Source organism: Candoia aspera, chromosome 7 (genome assembly GCF_035149785.1).
Source record: "Candoia aspera isolate rCanAsp1 chromosome 7, rCanAsp1.hap2, whole genome shotgun sequence".
NCBI lineage: Eukaryota > Metazoa > Chordata > Lepidosauria > Squamata > Boidae > Candoia > Candoia aspera.
Window position 1 is genome coordinate 2,272,800 of NC_086159.1, and position 15,040 is coordinate 2,287,839.

Consider the following 15,040-nt stretch of genomic DNA (forward strand, 5'->3'; position numbering starts at 1 on the left):
TGCCTCTGCCCCTTCCTGTGCAGGAGGAAGTCTCCCCAGTGGCGATAGAAGGCCTGCTGGCACCTCTTGCTGGCCGTGGGCAGCTCCTCCATCACGCCCAGGTAGACCTCTTCCTCGAAATGCGGGGCCCTTCCTCCGTACAGCTTCGCCAAGTTCAGCCGGGAGAACACGGAGGGAGGATCGGCTTCCAGAGACTGTTTGAAGCTCTCGACAGCGTCCTCCCTGATTTGCGCCCTCTCTAGCTCTGGCACTTTCTCTAAGAGGGTCGTGTAACAGATCCCCAGGTCGAAGTGCAGGAGATGGTAGTCGCTTTGGAGGGCAACGGCCTTCTTCAGGACGGAAATAGCGCAGGAGAGCGAGCGGAACTTTAAAACCTTGCTGGCAACTCTCAGGACTTCTGGGTTGAGACTGTTCTGGACCACGTCCTCGGCCAGGCGCTCTGCTCTTTCACGGTCTTTCCTAAGGAGAATGCTCGCCAAGTATGCTTTGGCTTCGTAATTTTCGGGCTGGCTACGGATCAGCCCCTCCAACAACCTCTGGCCCTCTTCCTGTACCTCATCATCCCAAGAGTGGGTCCAGGCCGCAAAGGCGGAGAAGGCGAGGCCCTCCTGCAGCTCCTCGCTCGACCCCTGCTGCTCCAGGGCCTTCTGGAAACACCGCCTGGCCAGCTCGCCGTTGCGGAAGCCCACGGCCAAGAGGGACCAGCCCTGCTGGGCGTAGATTTCCGGGATCGGGGCCGAGTAGGGCTCGGGGCTGGACAGGTCCCGGCAGATGGCTCGGATCTTGCCCAGGTAGAGCTCCACCCGGTCATAATCGGTCAAGTGGTAGTAAATCCAGGCATAGTTCCCGTAGGCCACCAGGATCTGGCGGGAGAAGGTGCCCGGATGGTCCCTCCGCAAGATCTCCTCTGCTTCACACAGGGTGGCCAAGGCCTCTTTGGGGCACCCCTCCAGATGGCACAGATAGGCCTTCAGGGCGAGATAGGTGCCCTGGTTATGGCACGGGGCATGCTTCAGGCGGAGAGCCAGGGTTTTAAGGATGTGTGTCACGTCCACCTTGTCCTTGATTTCGAAGTCCCAGGTGAAGTGGCACTGCAGGCGCTGGAGCTTCTCCCTCAGGGGTCTGCTGTGGGGGGGGGAGGAGAAGACAGAGTGGAGGGGCCAAGGGTCAGCAGCCAAGGACACAATACTTTGACCATTGTGGAGCTGTTCTGTTGGCCCACACCCGATGGCCCGTGCCTGTGCATCCAGCCAACTCTGGCTCTTCATCCTGAAGCAGACCCTGCCACCACGCAGACCCCCCCCTTTCCCCAAGGGGCTCCTGGGATGGAAACCCCATTGGGCTGCCTTCACGTGGCCCTGCCCCTCCTTGTTCCTGGGGTGGCAAGGACTGCACCTCACGATCCTCAAAAAGAAACCAGGTTTGGCACCAAGCCACCAAGGTTGCAACTGGCCTGGCTCTGCCTCATGTGTGAACACCCAGGGGTTCCCTCAAAGGGATGCCTTTCATCCCCAGACATGACCTTCTGCCCCAGGGCCGGGGGAGGGACAGGTCTTCCATGAAGCCAGGAGTGGGGAGATGGTGGGGGGGTGGGGGGGGGACTTTTGAAACCGGTTGTGTGATTGAGCACTGCCCTAAAATCAGAGGAAACCCAGTACTTGGCCACATTTCAAATGGGGGTGGGGGGCGGGCCTCTGCTGGGGAGGGGTCCTCTGCGGGGGTGCAAAGGCTGCCCACACCTGGGGAACTGGTCCCTCAGCTGGGATGGGGGGGCAGCCTCGGCAGTGGGGGGTGCGCCACTGCAGTGTCCTTTCACGCAGAGGAAGCGGGAGGGCGTTGGGGCATCTGGGGGACTTTGGGGGGCGTGTGGGGAAGAAAGGGCTGCCTCTGCCTGCCCTGGAGCCGCCTCGTTGGGGCCCCTCTGCAACGCCCTTTCCCCGGCCCAGGTTCCCGCTCCGGCTCCTTTGGGGCTGGAACGTGCTTCAGAGCCAGGTGGCCCCTCACGGCCGGGGCCCGTAGCCCCTCTCAAAGGAAGGGGCCACAGGATCCTGTTCCAGCAGCAGGACCCACGGAGGGGACCTAAGGCAGCTCATCGGAGAGAGGGAAGGAGGGAAACCGGGTGGCAGCGGCAGCCTCTGCCCCCCTTTTTTTGCAGGGAAAAGACGTTCCCCGGAATTCAGCGGGGCCCTCGTCTTATAGGGCCCCTCCCTCCGTCCCGCTGTCCCAAGGGGGGATTCCCCCCCCCGCGTACCTCATCCTGCCGCTCCGCCGCGCTCCCGCTGCTTCTCCCGGGTTTGGGCGCAACGAGTGGGGCAGGGCGGGGGACGGACGCGGCGGCTTCGGTTTCGGAGTCCTGCGGGGGGAATAGAAACTGAAAGTGGGCTGGCGGGGGCTGTGAGGCTACTGCAGGAGACCTTCTCCGGCTCCTTTGGGGCTGGAAAGCGCTGGCTGGTTAGGTTAGGGTTAGAACCAGCCAGCGCTTTCCAGCCCCAAAGGAGCCGGAGAAGGTCTCCTGCAGTAGCCCCACAGCCCCCGCCAGCCCACTTTCAGTTTCTATTTCCCCCGCAGGGTTAGGGTTAGGGTCAGAACCAGCCAGCGCTTTCCAGCCCCAAAGGAGCCGGAGAAGGTCTCCTGCAGTAGCCTCACAGCCCCCGCCAGCCCACTTTCAGTTTCTATTCCCCCCGCAGGACTCCGAAACCGAAGCCGCCGCGTCCGTCCCCCGCCCTGCCCCACTCGTTGCGCCCAAACCCGGGAGAAGCAGCGGGAGCGCGGCGGAGCGGCAGGATGAGGTACGCGGGGGGGGGAATCCCCCCTTGGGACAGCGGGACGGAGGGAGGGGCCCTATAAGACGAGGGCCCCGCTGAATTCCGGGGAACGTCTTTTCCCTGCAAAAAAAGGGGGGCAGAGGCTGCCGCTGCCACCCGGTTTCCCTCCTTCCCTCTCTCCGATGAGCTGCCTTAGGTCCCCTCCGTGGGTCCTGCTGCTGGAACAGGATCCTGTGGCCCCTTCCTTTGAGAGGGGCTACGGGCCCCGGCCGTGAGGGGCCACCTGGCTCTGAAGCACGTTCCAGCCCCAAAGGAGCCGGAGCGGGAACCTGGGCCGGGGAAAGGGCGTTGCAGAGGGGCCCCAACGAGGCGGCTCCAGGGCAGGCAGAGGCAGCCCTTTCTTCCCCACACGCCCCCCAAAGTCCCCCAGATGCCCCAACGCCCTCCCGCTTCCTCTGCGTGAAAGGACACTGCAGTGGCGCACCCCCCACTGCCGAGGCTGCCCCCCCATCCCAGCTGAGGGACCAGTTCCCCAGGTGTGGGCAGCCTTTGCACCCCCGCAGAGGACCCCTCCCCAGCAGAGGCCCGCCCCCCACCCCCATTTGAAATGTGGCCAAGTACTGGGTTTCCTCTGATTTTAGGGCAGTGCTCAATCACACAACCGGTTTCAAAAGTCCCCCCCCCACCCCCCCACCATCTCCCCACTCCTGGCTTCATGGAAGACCTGTCCCTCCCCCGGCCCTGGGGCAGAAGGTCATGTCTGGGGATGAAAGGCATCCCTTTGAGGGAACCCCTGGGTGTTCACACATGAGGCAGAGCCAGGCCAGTTGCAACCTTGGTGGCTTGGTGCCAAACCTGGTTTCTTTTTGAGGATCGTGAGGTGCAGTCCTTGCCACCCCAGGAACAAGGAGGGGCAGGGCCACGTGAAGGCAGCCCAATGGGGTTTCCATCCCAGGAGCCCCTTGGGGAAAGGGGGGGGTCTGCGTGGTGGCAGGGTCTGCTTCAGGATGAAGAGCCAGAGTTGGCTGGATGCACAGGCACGGGCCATCGGGTGTGGGCCAACAGAACAGCTCCACAATGGTCAAAGTATTGTGTCCTTGGCTGCTGACCCTTGGCCCCTCCACTCTGTCTTCTCCTCCCCCCCCCACAGCAGACCCCTGAGGGAGAAGCTCCAGCGCCTGCAGTGCCACTTCACCTGGGACTTCGAAATCAAGGACAAGGTGGACGTGACACACATCCTTAAAACCCTGGCTCTCCGCCTGAAGCATGCCCCGTGCCATAACCAGGGCACCTATCTCGCCCTGAAGGCCTATCTGTGCCATCTGGAGGGGTGCCCCAAAGAGGCCTTGGCCACCCTGTGTGAAGCAGAGGAGATCTTGCGGAGGGACCATCCGGGCACCTTCTCCCGCCAGATCCTGGTGGCCTACGGGAACTATGCCTGGATTTACTACCACTTGACCGATTATGACCGGGTGGAGCTCTACCTGGGCAAGATCCGAGCCATCTGCCGGGACCTGTCCAGCCCCGAGCCCTACTCGGCCCCGATCCCGGAAATCTACGCCCAGCAGGGCTGGTCCCTCTTGGCCGTGGGCTTCCGCAACGGCGAGCTGGCCAGGCGGTGTTTCCAGAAGGCCCTGGAGCAGCAGGGGTCGAGCGAGGAGCTGCAGGAGGGCCTCGCCTTCTCCGCCTTTGCGGCCTGGACCCACTCTTGGGATGATGAGGTACAGGAAGAGGGCCAGAGGTTGTTGGAGGGGCTGATCCGTAGCCAGCCCGAAAATTACGAAGCCAAAGCATACTTGGCGAGCATTCTCCTTAGGAAAGACCGTGAAAGAGCAGAGCGCCTGGCCGAGGACGTGGTCCAGAACAGTCTCAACCCAGAAGTCCTGAGAGTTGCCAGCAAGGTTTTAAAGTTCCGCTCGCTCTCCTGCGCTATTTCCGTCCTGAAGAAGGCCGTTGCCCTCCAAAGCGACTACCATCTCCTGCACTTCGACCTGGGGATCTGTTACACGACCCTCTTAGAGAAAGTGCCAGAGCTAGAGAGGGCGCAAATCAGGGAGGACGCTGTCGAGAGCTTCAAACAGTCTCTGGAAGCCGATCCTCCCTCCGTGTTCTCCCGGCTGAACTTGGCGAAGCTGTACGGAGGAAGGGCCCCGCATTTCGAGGAAGAGGTCTACCTGGGCGTGATGGAGGAGCTGCCCACGGCCAGCAAGAGGTGCCAGCAGGCCTTCTATCGCCACTGGGGAGACTTCCTCCTGCACAGGAAGGGGCAGAGGCAGGAGGCGCTGAAGGCATACGAGGCCGGCTGTGGCATCCCCGGGGACCACCCTGTGGAGCAGCACCATCTGGAGAAGAGCCTGCGGGGGCTGGCCAGGGTCTTTCAGCGCGAGGGGGAGACGGAGCAGGAGGAAGCTGTCTACAGCCTGCTGCGCGCAATGGCATGGAGGCGTCTGGGGGACGGGGTGGGGGTTGCTCCCAGTCGAAAGGAAGGCCGGGCGCCGGCCTCATGGGGCCCTCTGCAGGAGCCAGCAGGGAAAGGGGGGGTCCCGCAGCTCTGAGTGGGTGGCGCTGACTTGCAGCCCTGAGCTGCTCCTCCCGTGATATTGCTGGAAAGCCAAATAAAGTGTTCTGCAGTTTCCTGGTGACAATCTCCCCTTCTTTCCTCCTCTTCCCTTCTGTAAGCAAAAGCTACACACACACCTCCCCAAGCTTCCTGTGGGGACTGTGCCATCTTCGGGGGACATCCCTGAGCTTGTGACCAAGGAGAGATCAGGTTTTGAGGGGAGCTGAGCTCCAGGCGCTCTGCCCCAGGTGTGTGGGTGTTTGTGTGTGTGGGGGGGGCGGCGGCGGCGGCAGAGAGTCCACGTCTGGGAGGACAGGTTTGCCCCCAGATCGCTTCTGCCCCAGGTGAGTGGCCTGCGAGAGAAGTGGCCTCGGGCCGGGACCGCGTCTCTTGCAGCTGCCCCACAGCCCTGCAGAGTGGGACAGAGCCGCTGGGCAGCGGCTCCCTGCTGTGGGTCCTGCGGAGCTTTTCCCTTGAACGAGCCCCCCTCCCGTCTGCAGGCAACAGTCCCCCCGGGGCGGGGGGCGCGGGTGCGTGTGATAACGCCGTGCTTGTAACCGGAGGTGCTCCGCACAGGCTCTCGGGGGGGGGGGGGAGCGTGGCGGGTCGGTCTCGAATGTCCGTCCGCAGAGCCGGGCACGGGCAGCCCGTGAATAATTGAGGCCGTGCGGCGGCGGGAGGGGGGCAGCTGGGGAGGCTCCTGGCTTCTTTCTGGAAAGCGCATCCTCGGGGAAAGCAGCGGAGCGCCCGCCTTCCCGCCCCTGCAGCCAGGAGTCCCTCCAGGCCGGCGAAGGTATGGGGCTGGGGGTTGGGGGTGGGCTGCTTCTCCCCCCAAGTCGGGGGGGCGGGCGGAGCGGGCGATCGACGCCCTTCCTCTGCGCGCCCGAGAGATGCTCCGCCGCGTCCTCCGAGCGACGTCCTCGGCAGAGCGCGGCTCGAATCACCCGCCTGCCCCCCGCCCCGTTGCGGCTGACGAGGGGCTCCCCGCTCGCAAACGGGGGAGGATGCTCAAGGGGGGAGCCTGCCTCTTCCTGAAGCGGCCGAGGGCCCAGCCCGGGAAGCCCCCGCCGGACGACTAGCCAAGGTCGACCTAGCCAGGTGCGCACCGGCGGCGACGGAGGCCTTCCCTGCCCCGGCTGGGGGGCTGCGTAAAACCAGCCGCCTGTGCCCCGCTCCGAGGGGAGGCCACGGAGCTTTGCCGGCTTCGGCCTCCCGGCGACCTGGCACGTCCCCTCCGGCGCTTCGGCCAGAGCTGGGGCCGGCTGGCAGGCCGGAGCTAGTCCAGCCTTCCTTCCGGCGGAGAGCGGAGCCAAAGGCACGCCCGCGCGGGACGCGTTTTTCCTTCCTTCGCGGCGCGCGCGCGCGAGCGCTTGATTGCGAGCCCCCGCGCGTGTGCGGGCCTACGTTTTCAGCCGGGCTCCCACAAGCGCGCTGGAAACAGCCGAACGAGCCCCGGAGGAGCGCGCGCACAGCTCGCCCGTTGCTCCCACCCCTTCTGCAGTTTCAGCCTTCTGGGCCCGGCCCGGCCTGATCCGGAGCTCGGCTGTCCCCTGTGAACCCGACTTCACGGGATGCAAGTCACTTACACACATACTCCAGTTTAGCTTGCAGGGATTTTGGGGGACTACTGGCAAAGCCCCTTTCAGCTGAAATTCAGAGACTGGTCACAGATCTTTGTCTCAGCGATTGGCACCTGGTGAACAAGCAGGGTCTCCTGAACTATTATTTGGATAGGTGACCACCAGACAATCCCAAAACTCTAGGCTAGGCTGGAAAGTGGCTGGAAGAAATCACCCCGCAGTCATTGATGGGAACTGCACGGACATGCCTGGGATCAGCCGGAATTGAGCTGAACTGAAAAAAGGTTTACTTTTAAGGGGTATTTATTCCTGGCAAGTCTCTCTCTAAAAATGGTAGACTTTAAACCAGAGGGGTGGAATTTTTTCCCCAAGTAACCCTCTTTGGCCCACCCATTTTGACCTCCTTCCCCCGCAGACACCCCTGTAAGGGATCTCACCGGATCCCACTTTCTTTAGCCAAACCAACCCCTTTACTGGAGGTCCGGTAAGTGTAGAAGAGAGCCTCAGCTAGATTTACTGTTTACTACAACACCTTTATCACGTTTCACAAAAGATTCTTCGTTCAGGGCTAGGGAAAAGTTTAAGACAATCCAGAGTGAGGTCATTTTCAAGGCCACTTCATCAGCACCCCTCTTTTCTGCCAGCAGAGGGGGCCGGGGGGACCCCCCATGAGCCTCTACCCCACAGCCCCCTGCAAGGAGCAATGCTTTGGGGCTGCCTGGTCTTGTCTCGAACTCTCTCCTCACATTTCTGTTTCCCCTTATACATCTGGTGGGGCTGGGATAATGTTTCCCACATAAACAGGCTGGCTTCTTTTATGGGGATCCCCCCCCCCAGTTGGGAACCCTCCCGGCTGTTGGATTACAATTGCCAGAATCCTTAGCCAACATGGCTAACAGCTGGGAATGCCTGGCGGTGCATCCCTTGTATCTGAAGGAAGCCCAGTTGGAGACGCTGCCATGGGCAAGTTTCTGCCCAGCAAAATGCTCAGATGGGTTGAGAGCAGGGTTCAGAGGCTGCCAGCGAGGAGGGCCCAAGGGGCCCCTCCAGATAGCTCTGGATTGGAGATGGGGCAACACGCTCAGCCCAGTTGGATGCAGAGGATTGCTCTGCAATCAGACAGTACGGAGGGTGGTTTTTTCCATCCACCTGGCTCGTGGAAGGTGAAGGGAGGCTCCGGAGCAGCGTTTCTCAACCTTGGCCGCCTGAAGGTGGGTGGACTTCAACTCCCAGAATTCCTCAGCCACCAAAGCCCACCCATCTTCAGGCGGCCAAGGTTGAGAATCGCTGCTCCGGAGGCAGAGGGGTGCCTTTGATTTGGGCCCGAAGGCCTCAGAAGGAATGGGATAGTGATGAGGATTGAGTATATCCCTGGCCCATAACCCAGCTGGGCTGTGACAAAGAAAACAAATCGTGCCCCTCATCCAGTGACTTGGTTTTGCGCCGTTCCCTGTGGTTCGGCACTCAAGCTTTCTGCTCAGCCTAGAACACTTGCAGGAACTCGTTTCCAACTCCTCTCCTCATTCATGAGGACTAGGGCCCAAAATTCTCAGGAGCAGGACTCTGTAGCTGGGGGCAGCTTCCTCCTTTGCAAGCCCGTCGGCTGAGCCCCCGGCTGCATTCGAGCGAAAGGGCACCGAGGGAGCCGTGCGGGTGGACTCGCGTGCTGCATTTTGCTTGGCCGGAGACGGTGCCTCCAGAACAGTTTTGAGGGACCCTCTCCGAGGTCTGTTCATCTGCCCACGACCGGGGTGAGGGTCGAGCAGGGCAGCTCTCCATAGGATCTGGTTCAGAGGGTGCCGTGGATGATGGGTGGACAGGCCTCCGGGAGGATGCAGTGTGCCTCGTGTTCCACCATGCCTGCTGGGCATTGGCACCCTGGCACACAGGGCTTAAAGCAGTGGGACTCCAGCACGCCTGGGGGCACAGCATGGTTGAAGCAGGTCTTGGGGCAGGGGGGGCCACACTCGTCAAACACGTAGCCCCGGTCTTGGGGGCAGCCCACAGCTATGGAGAAACAGAGAGGCACGGTGTTAGTAGCAGGAAGGAGGGGGGGGGGCTCCAGATGGGTAGGACTGTACCAGTCCAGAGAGAGGCAGTGGGCTCCATATACCATGTGGAGGATGGAGGATTGAGGTAAGGCACAGGGTGGCATTTTGGCTTGGCGAACAAAGACCAGGGCAGGGCAGGATTCCTGAGGTGGGGGGGAGATGGAAAAAGGGAGGGAGGGAAGGAAGGAAGGAAGGAAGGAAGGAAGGAAGGAAGGAAGGAAGGAAGGAAGGAAGGAAGGAAGGAAGGAAGGAAGGAAGGAGGAGAAAAGGGAAGGGAGGGAGGGAGGGAGGAGAGAAAAGGAGAGCTTAGCTGTGCTGTGGATCACACCCCCACAAACTAATCCATCCATTCGGCTTTCCTTCCCCAACCCTTCTCCCAATATAATGAGAATTTCTTTGTGCCCCTGAAATTTCCTCCCTGTTAAGAATTTCAGTCTCCTCGGAACCACCTGGCCCGGCTGTGGTGGGGGAACCAGTTCGTCCAGGAGCAATGATATTTTGCTGGATCTCTCTGAACATCACGCAAACACGGCCCCAGCAGGTGCGGCGGGAGACCAGATGCCCCCAAACTTCATACTGAGCTGTGAGTGGCCCCTTGAAGGCTGCGTTCACACAGCATGCTCAGCCTGGCGACTGAGATAACCACTATTCCTCTGGGCTTCCATGGAGGGCTGGTGGCCAAGAAGTCAAGATGGAGGGCAGGGTCGAGTAATGTAGAAAAGGTCCAAGCGCCCTGTGGTAGCCACTTTCTGCCACCCGCTCCAGACCCTCCTAATTGCGGGAGGGGAGCTGCATGACCAATGGAACGATAGCCCCCACACCCTCCAGAGAGGGAATTGGTTTGGCCTTCTCCCCCCAACATCTAACGCTCCTCCCACCGCCTGCCCCCCCGACTCTCGTCCCCGCTGCATCTCCTGGGGTGCCACCCCATTTTCCTTTGGCCCCCAGCGCTGCCTTCCCCAGAGCTGAGCAGCGCCCACGTTCTCACCGCAGAGGGTAGCTGAGCGCCACTGGAGTGCCAAGCCAGCGTGGCGGCACTGGCTGGCGTAGGCCTCCAGGACCTCGCAGAGGCAGTCGTCACTGTTGGCGGCCCCGCAGGCGCAGAGGTCGTACACGCAGGAGGCAAAAAAGGGCTCCGGGGACACCACGGCGTGGCAGCGCTCGAACGGGGGCGACTTCAGCACCTTGCAACGGGCATTGGCCTCTTTGCGGGAGCGGTACCCAGACTCCTTGCAGGGGTCTGCGTCCAGCCCGTCGACGCAGCGATCCGGCCCTGCAGCGTTGGCACCGGCCACCTGGCAGAAAGTGACACACGCTCTGCAAAAGCCCCCCTCCTCCGCTGGGCTGTGAGAACGGAGCAACTGCCTGGCATGGGATTAATGCCTTGGGGACGAAGGGCTGTTCGAGATGAACAGATGTGCTTTGCGGACTTTATGGATCGGGGAGGGTTGCCAGAAAGAGGAACGTGCCGGGGCAGTGCCCCTTTACGTGCCACTATAAATCTTGAGTGGGAACCGACACGGCGAGTCTCTCAGGGCACAGTCGCTCTTGCAACTGATCAGGGTCCAGACCTGCATTTCTCAACTGCACCAACTTTAAGTTGTGTGGACTTCAACTCCCAGAATTCCCCAGCCTGGGAATTCTGGAAGTTGAGGACCACATATCTTAAAAAGTACCAAGGCTGAGAAACGCTGGTCTAGACCGTACAAAAACACATCGTTCATCTTCTCGTTTTTCAGATTGCAAAAACATTTCAGCAACAGGTAAGGGCTGAATTAGCCTTATATTGATATTTCACGGATCTCATTTTTCTCTCTCTTCGTTTCTTTTTCTTCTTCGTGTTCAGTTTACCTTAATCACTCTAAGATGCTGTATGTGGCTTTTTTCTTTTTACTGTACAGTCACTGAGGTATCTCTGCTCTTCATTCTTCTTCCTATTTCACCCATCCTTCTCTTTCTCTCTCTCTATATATATATACATACATACATACATACAGGTAGTCCTCAAATTACAACCACAATTGGGACTGGAACTCTGGTTGCTAGGTGATTCAGTTGTTAAGTGAGGCATCATGTGACCGCCCCCAATCTTATGACCTTTTTGCCATGGTTGTTAAGCAAATCCGGCTTCCCTCATTGATTTTGCTCGTTGGAAGCTGGTTGGGAAGGTTGCAAATGGTGATCACACGACCCTGGGATGCTGCAACTGTCGCAAATACATGCTGGGTTGCCAAGCGCCTGAATTTTGATCATGGGACTGCAGGGAACCTGTGATGGTCGTAAGTGCGAGGACCGGTCACAAGCCATTCTTTTCAGTGCCGTTGTAACTTTGAACGGTCGCTAAGTGAATGATCTTAAGTCGAGGACTACCTGTACACACACATACATTGTTTGCGTCAGGCCCTAGAAATCCAATAAAAACACACCCACACACACACAAACACACACACCCACACGCTCGCTCTCTTTCTCCTATAAATATAGAAATATATATATAAAAAGCCTCTTAGTGCTTATGCTCTCCTTCTGTATTCCTGATTCTTTTCCTTCTTCCCTCTCTTGGCTGGGTTCTTCCTGGTATTAGTGCACAAATTCTAAGTCCTTTGGGGCAGAAAATGGCTCTCACAGCTCCCTTGGCGGGTGGTGGCTCTGGCTACTGGTCTTCGGTGTCCTTCCACCGCCTCCCCATCTCTCTGTGACTCACCTTCCAGCTGTTGCCAAAGGCGGCTTCCGACAGGCTCAGCTGCCCCGACCGCATCCACAAATGACCTCACTGGGCAGATAAAGTTTAGTGGCTGTGTTCCAACAAGCTTCCATGTAACCTTCGTTACTATCTAATGCAATGTTTCTCAAACACGGTGAGTTTAAGTCCTGTGAACTTCAACTCCCAGAATTCCCCAGCCAGCAGAATTCCCCAGCCAGCCATTCTAGCTGGGGAATTCTGGGAGTTGAAGTTCAGAGGACTTAAACTCCCCAAGTTTGAGAAACACTGATTTAATGACTTAGCCTATTACAGAAGCCTACCCTTGGGCATTATTTTTTCTTCCCAAACTTTATTTCAGCCCATTTCTCCAACTTACGAAGATGGTTCTGGATTTTATTTCTCTGTTTTGTCCCTCTGGCTTTCTCTCCCCCTCTTGTATTCTCTGCAAATTTGATAAACATTCCTTCCTGCTCCTCACTCAAGTACTTAATGAAAATAATGAAGGGTAGAAGACTTGCAACCAATTCTTGGGTCCTCTTGCTCGACACCTTCAACAGCTTGCCCTTGCTGACGCTGAATATGCTTTCTGAGCTGTTAAAAGCCTTCCTGTCCACAGAAATTCAGCAAGAGAGATGTGGAACGGAACAGAAGATAGAAAAGATGCTTTTTCTTGAGTGTGTCTCTCTCTCTTTTTTTTTTTGCAGAGAGATGAAAGCGGTTTGGAACAGGAAAGTTTGTTGAAAGAAAGGGAAAAAGGAAAAATTGTTCCTTCCCCTCACTGGATGGAGAGTCCTTGGAAGTGAGTTGGACTTCACAGCATCACTGGCTCCGTTCCTTCAACTGCCAGGTCTTAACTCGGATGTTGAGAAGGTGTCCGCCTGTGGGGCAGAGGTTCTGCTGGCCCAGAGAAGGGGGGCCATCTTGACATTGTGAGGAGGACAGGGGCCACAGTGGGTAGGGTGAGGGCCTGCAGTGGGCATGGCGGTGTGCCTTCATGGCGATCTTTCTCTCCTATCTTCCATCAAACGAAAGCCTGTTTTGGAGCAGAGAAGCCCAGCGATTGGTGTGGGCTGGAGTGGAGGGAGACCCCTTTGTCGGCTACCAGCACCTCCTGGAGGAAGCAGGGTGGTGGTGCTGGGGGGTTATAAATCGGAAGGGGAAAGCATGCTAGCCCCTTAACCAAGTTCAGCAAAACATTTTTCCTGGATTCTCAGAAGATGCAGCGCTGAAATCTTATTAGGGTTTAACCGAATGCCCCAGTTCAGACAAGAGGCTAAGAGGCTGGGGTGGACAGAATCATTGTAAGGATTGCCGATTCAGAATCACCATCAGACTCACACAAGGCTTTCATGGATATCTGATTTAATAATGAATAGTGTGCAGGATCACAAGCAAAGCTGAGAATGGTAAAAGCGCAGGATGTCTCCCAGTAAAAACCCAAGCAGTGACCAGTCCCTCCCCACAAAGTCCGTACAATTACATGCCCTGCAGGTGCCCCTAAGGGCTCCTGCCGGTCCTCAGGAAATGTCCTTGACCAGGCAAGATAACCCAAACATGCATTCCTCAATCTTCACTCCTCGCATCACAGCCTGGTACAAGGAACAGGAGCGGCCCCCTCCCAGACAGCAACCCGTGTCGGCACCAGCATGGCATGGGAACACGTTACGATGTTTTCCAGGTACATTGGAAGAGGGACCATGACAGTCATGAGATCTCAAGTAGGCAGAGTTATTTAGGTCAGTGTCTCTCAACCTCAGCAACTTTAAGATGGGTGGACTTCAGCTCCCAGAATTCCCCAACCAGCACAGGGAATTCTGGGAGTTGAAGTCCACCCATCTTAAAGTTGCTGAGGTTGAGAGACACTGGGCAGGAAGCCAAATTAAGAGGGCAGCTTCCTTCAAGCCTGGGGTTGGGTATACTATCATCATCAACCAGCCTGGCTGATGGGTTTTGTATTCTAGGAGAATGAATGAGAGAACAGTCTGTCCATGATATACCTAACCAGGATTAAAGCCACTTCCCTCCATTCTTTAAAGGAGAGGGTTGCCTGCCTCCATGTTCTCCTGATGGATGCCAGAGCGCCTCACCCAGAGACCAAGGGGCTTTGGGGACAGATGGACCTCCAGGGTGGGCCCTTCCAGACTCCAGAAGAAAGGGCCCAGCTGCGAGCGGCTGTCTACCAGGTGGGAGAGCCCAGCAGAGAGAGGTTTAAGTTCTACCAAGGCATTGTTCTGCAAGAAGAGGAGGATGGGTCTTTGTCCCAAAGAGTTTACAGTTAGTGCCATGGATTTCAGCTGAGAGGCTCTGCGGAATAGAGTTTGACCAGAAATGGTTTTGAGAAGAGATCTAGAGGAGGAGAGGTGGTAAAAACTGCTCATGTTGCCTCAGCATGTGGGGGATTTGATGAAATTGATGGAGTTTTTAAAGGTTAATAAAAGAACTCCAAGCAGCTAACAGCAATCTTGCAGAGTAGAAGCATGGACCAAAATGAGAACTTGCACATCAAGCTTAATTAAGTTCAGAAATAAGTTCAGTCTTCACACAGCAGTGAGAAGAAGAAAAGTGGAGGTAGCTTGCTTTTATTCGGCAGGTTCGTGGTAGAAAGGCACTTCGTCACTGGTTCTTTGTGGACACGTTCTATGTGGAGTGGAAAGTCTGTGTGCAGGCGAGATGGTAGAGGACAAGGCCTGCATTACGCAGCCCTCCTGCCTGCCTGTCTGCCCATGAGGTAAAGATGGAGACTGTGAATCTCCCAGACTCAAGGAGGAGGAGGAAGAGGAAATCAGGCGACCCATGTGACTTCCCACAAGCACAAGAGACATGCCTACCAGATAAGCCCTCTTACTATGCTTATGAGACAATGCTGAGTTGATCATGGATAATTCCAACAGAAATGAGTGGCAACATCTTGTAATGTTACCTAGAATACATTTCAAAGAAGTGCACAGGGTGCTTGGTGACATGAGCATGGTCCCCGGTGGCTGGGTTCATATCCCGCCTGTTCCTTCAGGCTGCTGGGAATTTGGTGGAAAGGATGTATGGAGCCAAGACCCATGCTTCTTTGGGAGAGGAAGTAGTACTGGTTGCCTTCACAGAGGTAGAGGTGGGCCCCATTCTGAAGGGACCCTCCCTGGATCCAATCCTATGGGACAACTTCTGTCCTGTGTTCAACCTCCTTTTTCTAGAGAAGGTTGCAGGGAAGTGTCAACTACAGAGGGACCTAGATGAAGCAGAGGATCTGCATCCCTTGGGTCTGGGTGCAGGCCTGGGCCCAGGATGCAGACTGTACTGGTCATTAGGCTCAGTGATCCTCTTTAGACCTAGATGGGGGAAGCGCACACCCACCTGGTCCTTCCAAAGCTCTCTTCAGCACTCAGTAC

The 15,040-nt window shown here is 57.6% G+C and overlaps 3 protein-coding genes across 3 annotated transcripts in view; 1 reads left to right on the top strand and 2 right to left on the bottom strand.

Annotated features, from left to right (window-relative positions):
• Nucleotides 1-2,295, bottom strand: part of LOC134501180 (interferon-induced protein with tetratricopeptide repeats 5-like) — a 4,770-nt gene extending 2,475 nt beyond the window's left edge. Inside the window, exons 1-2 of the mRNA XM_063308787.1 lie at nucleotides 2,252-2,295; nucleotides 4-1,125 (exon numbers count right to left, since the gene is read on the bottom strand). Of these exons, the coding sequence (XP_063164857.1) occupies nucleotides 4-1,125; nucleotides 2,252-2,256 (1,127 nt within the window). The 5' untranslated portion in view covers nucleotides 2,257-2,295. The remainder of the gene's footprint in view (nucleotides 1-3; nucleotides 1,126-2,251) is intronic.
• ATP6V1F (ATPase H+ transporting V1 subunit F) overlaps nucleotides 1-15,040 on the bottom strand; it is a 70,135-nt gene that overhangs the window by 19,751 nt on the left and 35,344 nt on the right. The window lies entirely within an intron of this gene.
• Nucleotides 2,746-5,320, top strand: LOC134501181 (interferon-induced protein with tetratricopeptide repeats 5-like). The gene is made up of 2 exons (XM_063308789.1): nucleotides 2,746-2,789; nucleotides 3,916-5,320. The coding sequence occupies exons 1-2, from the start codon at nucleotides 2,785-2,787 to the stop codon at nucleotides 5,318-5,320; spliced, it is 1,410 nt and encodes a 469-aa protein (XP_063164859.1). The 5' UTR covers nucleotides 2,746-2,784.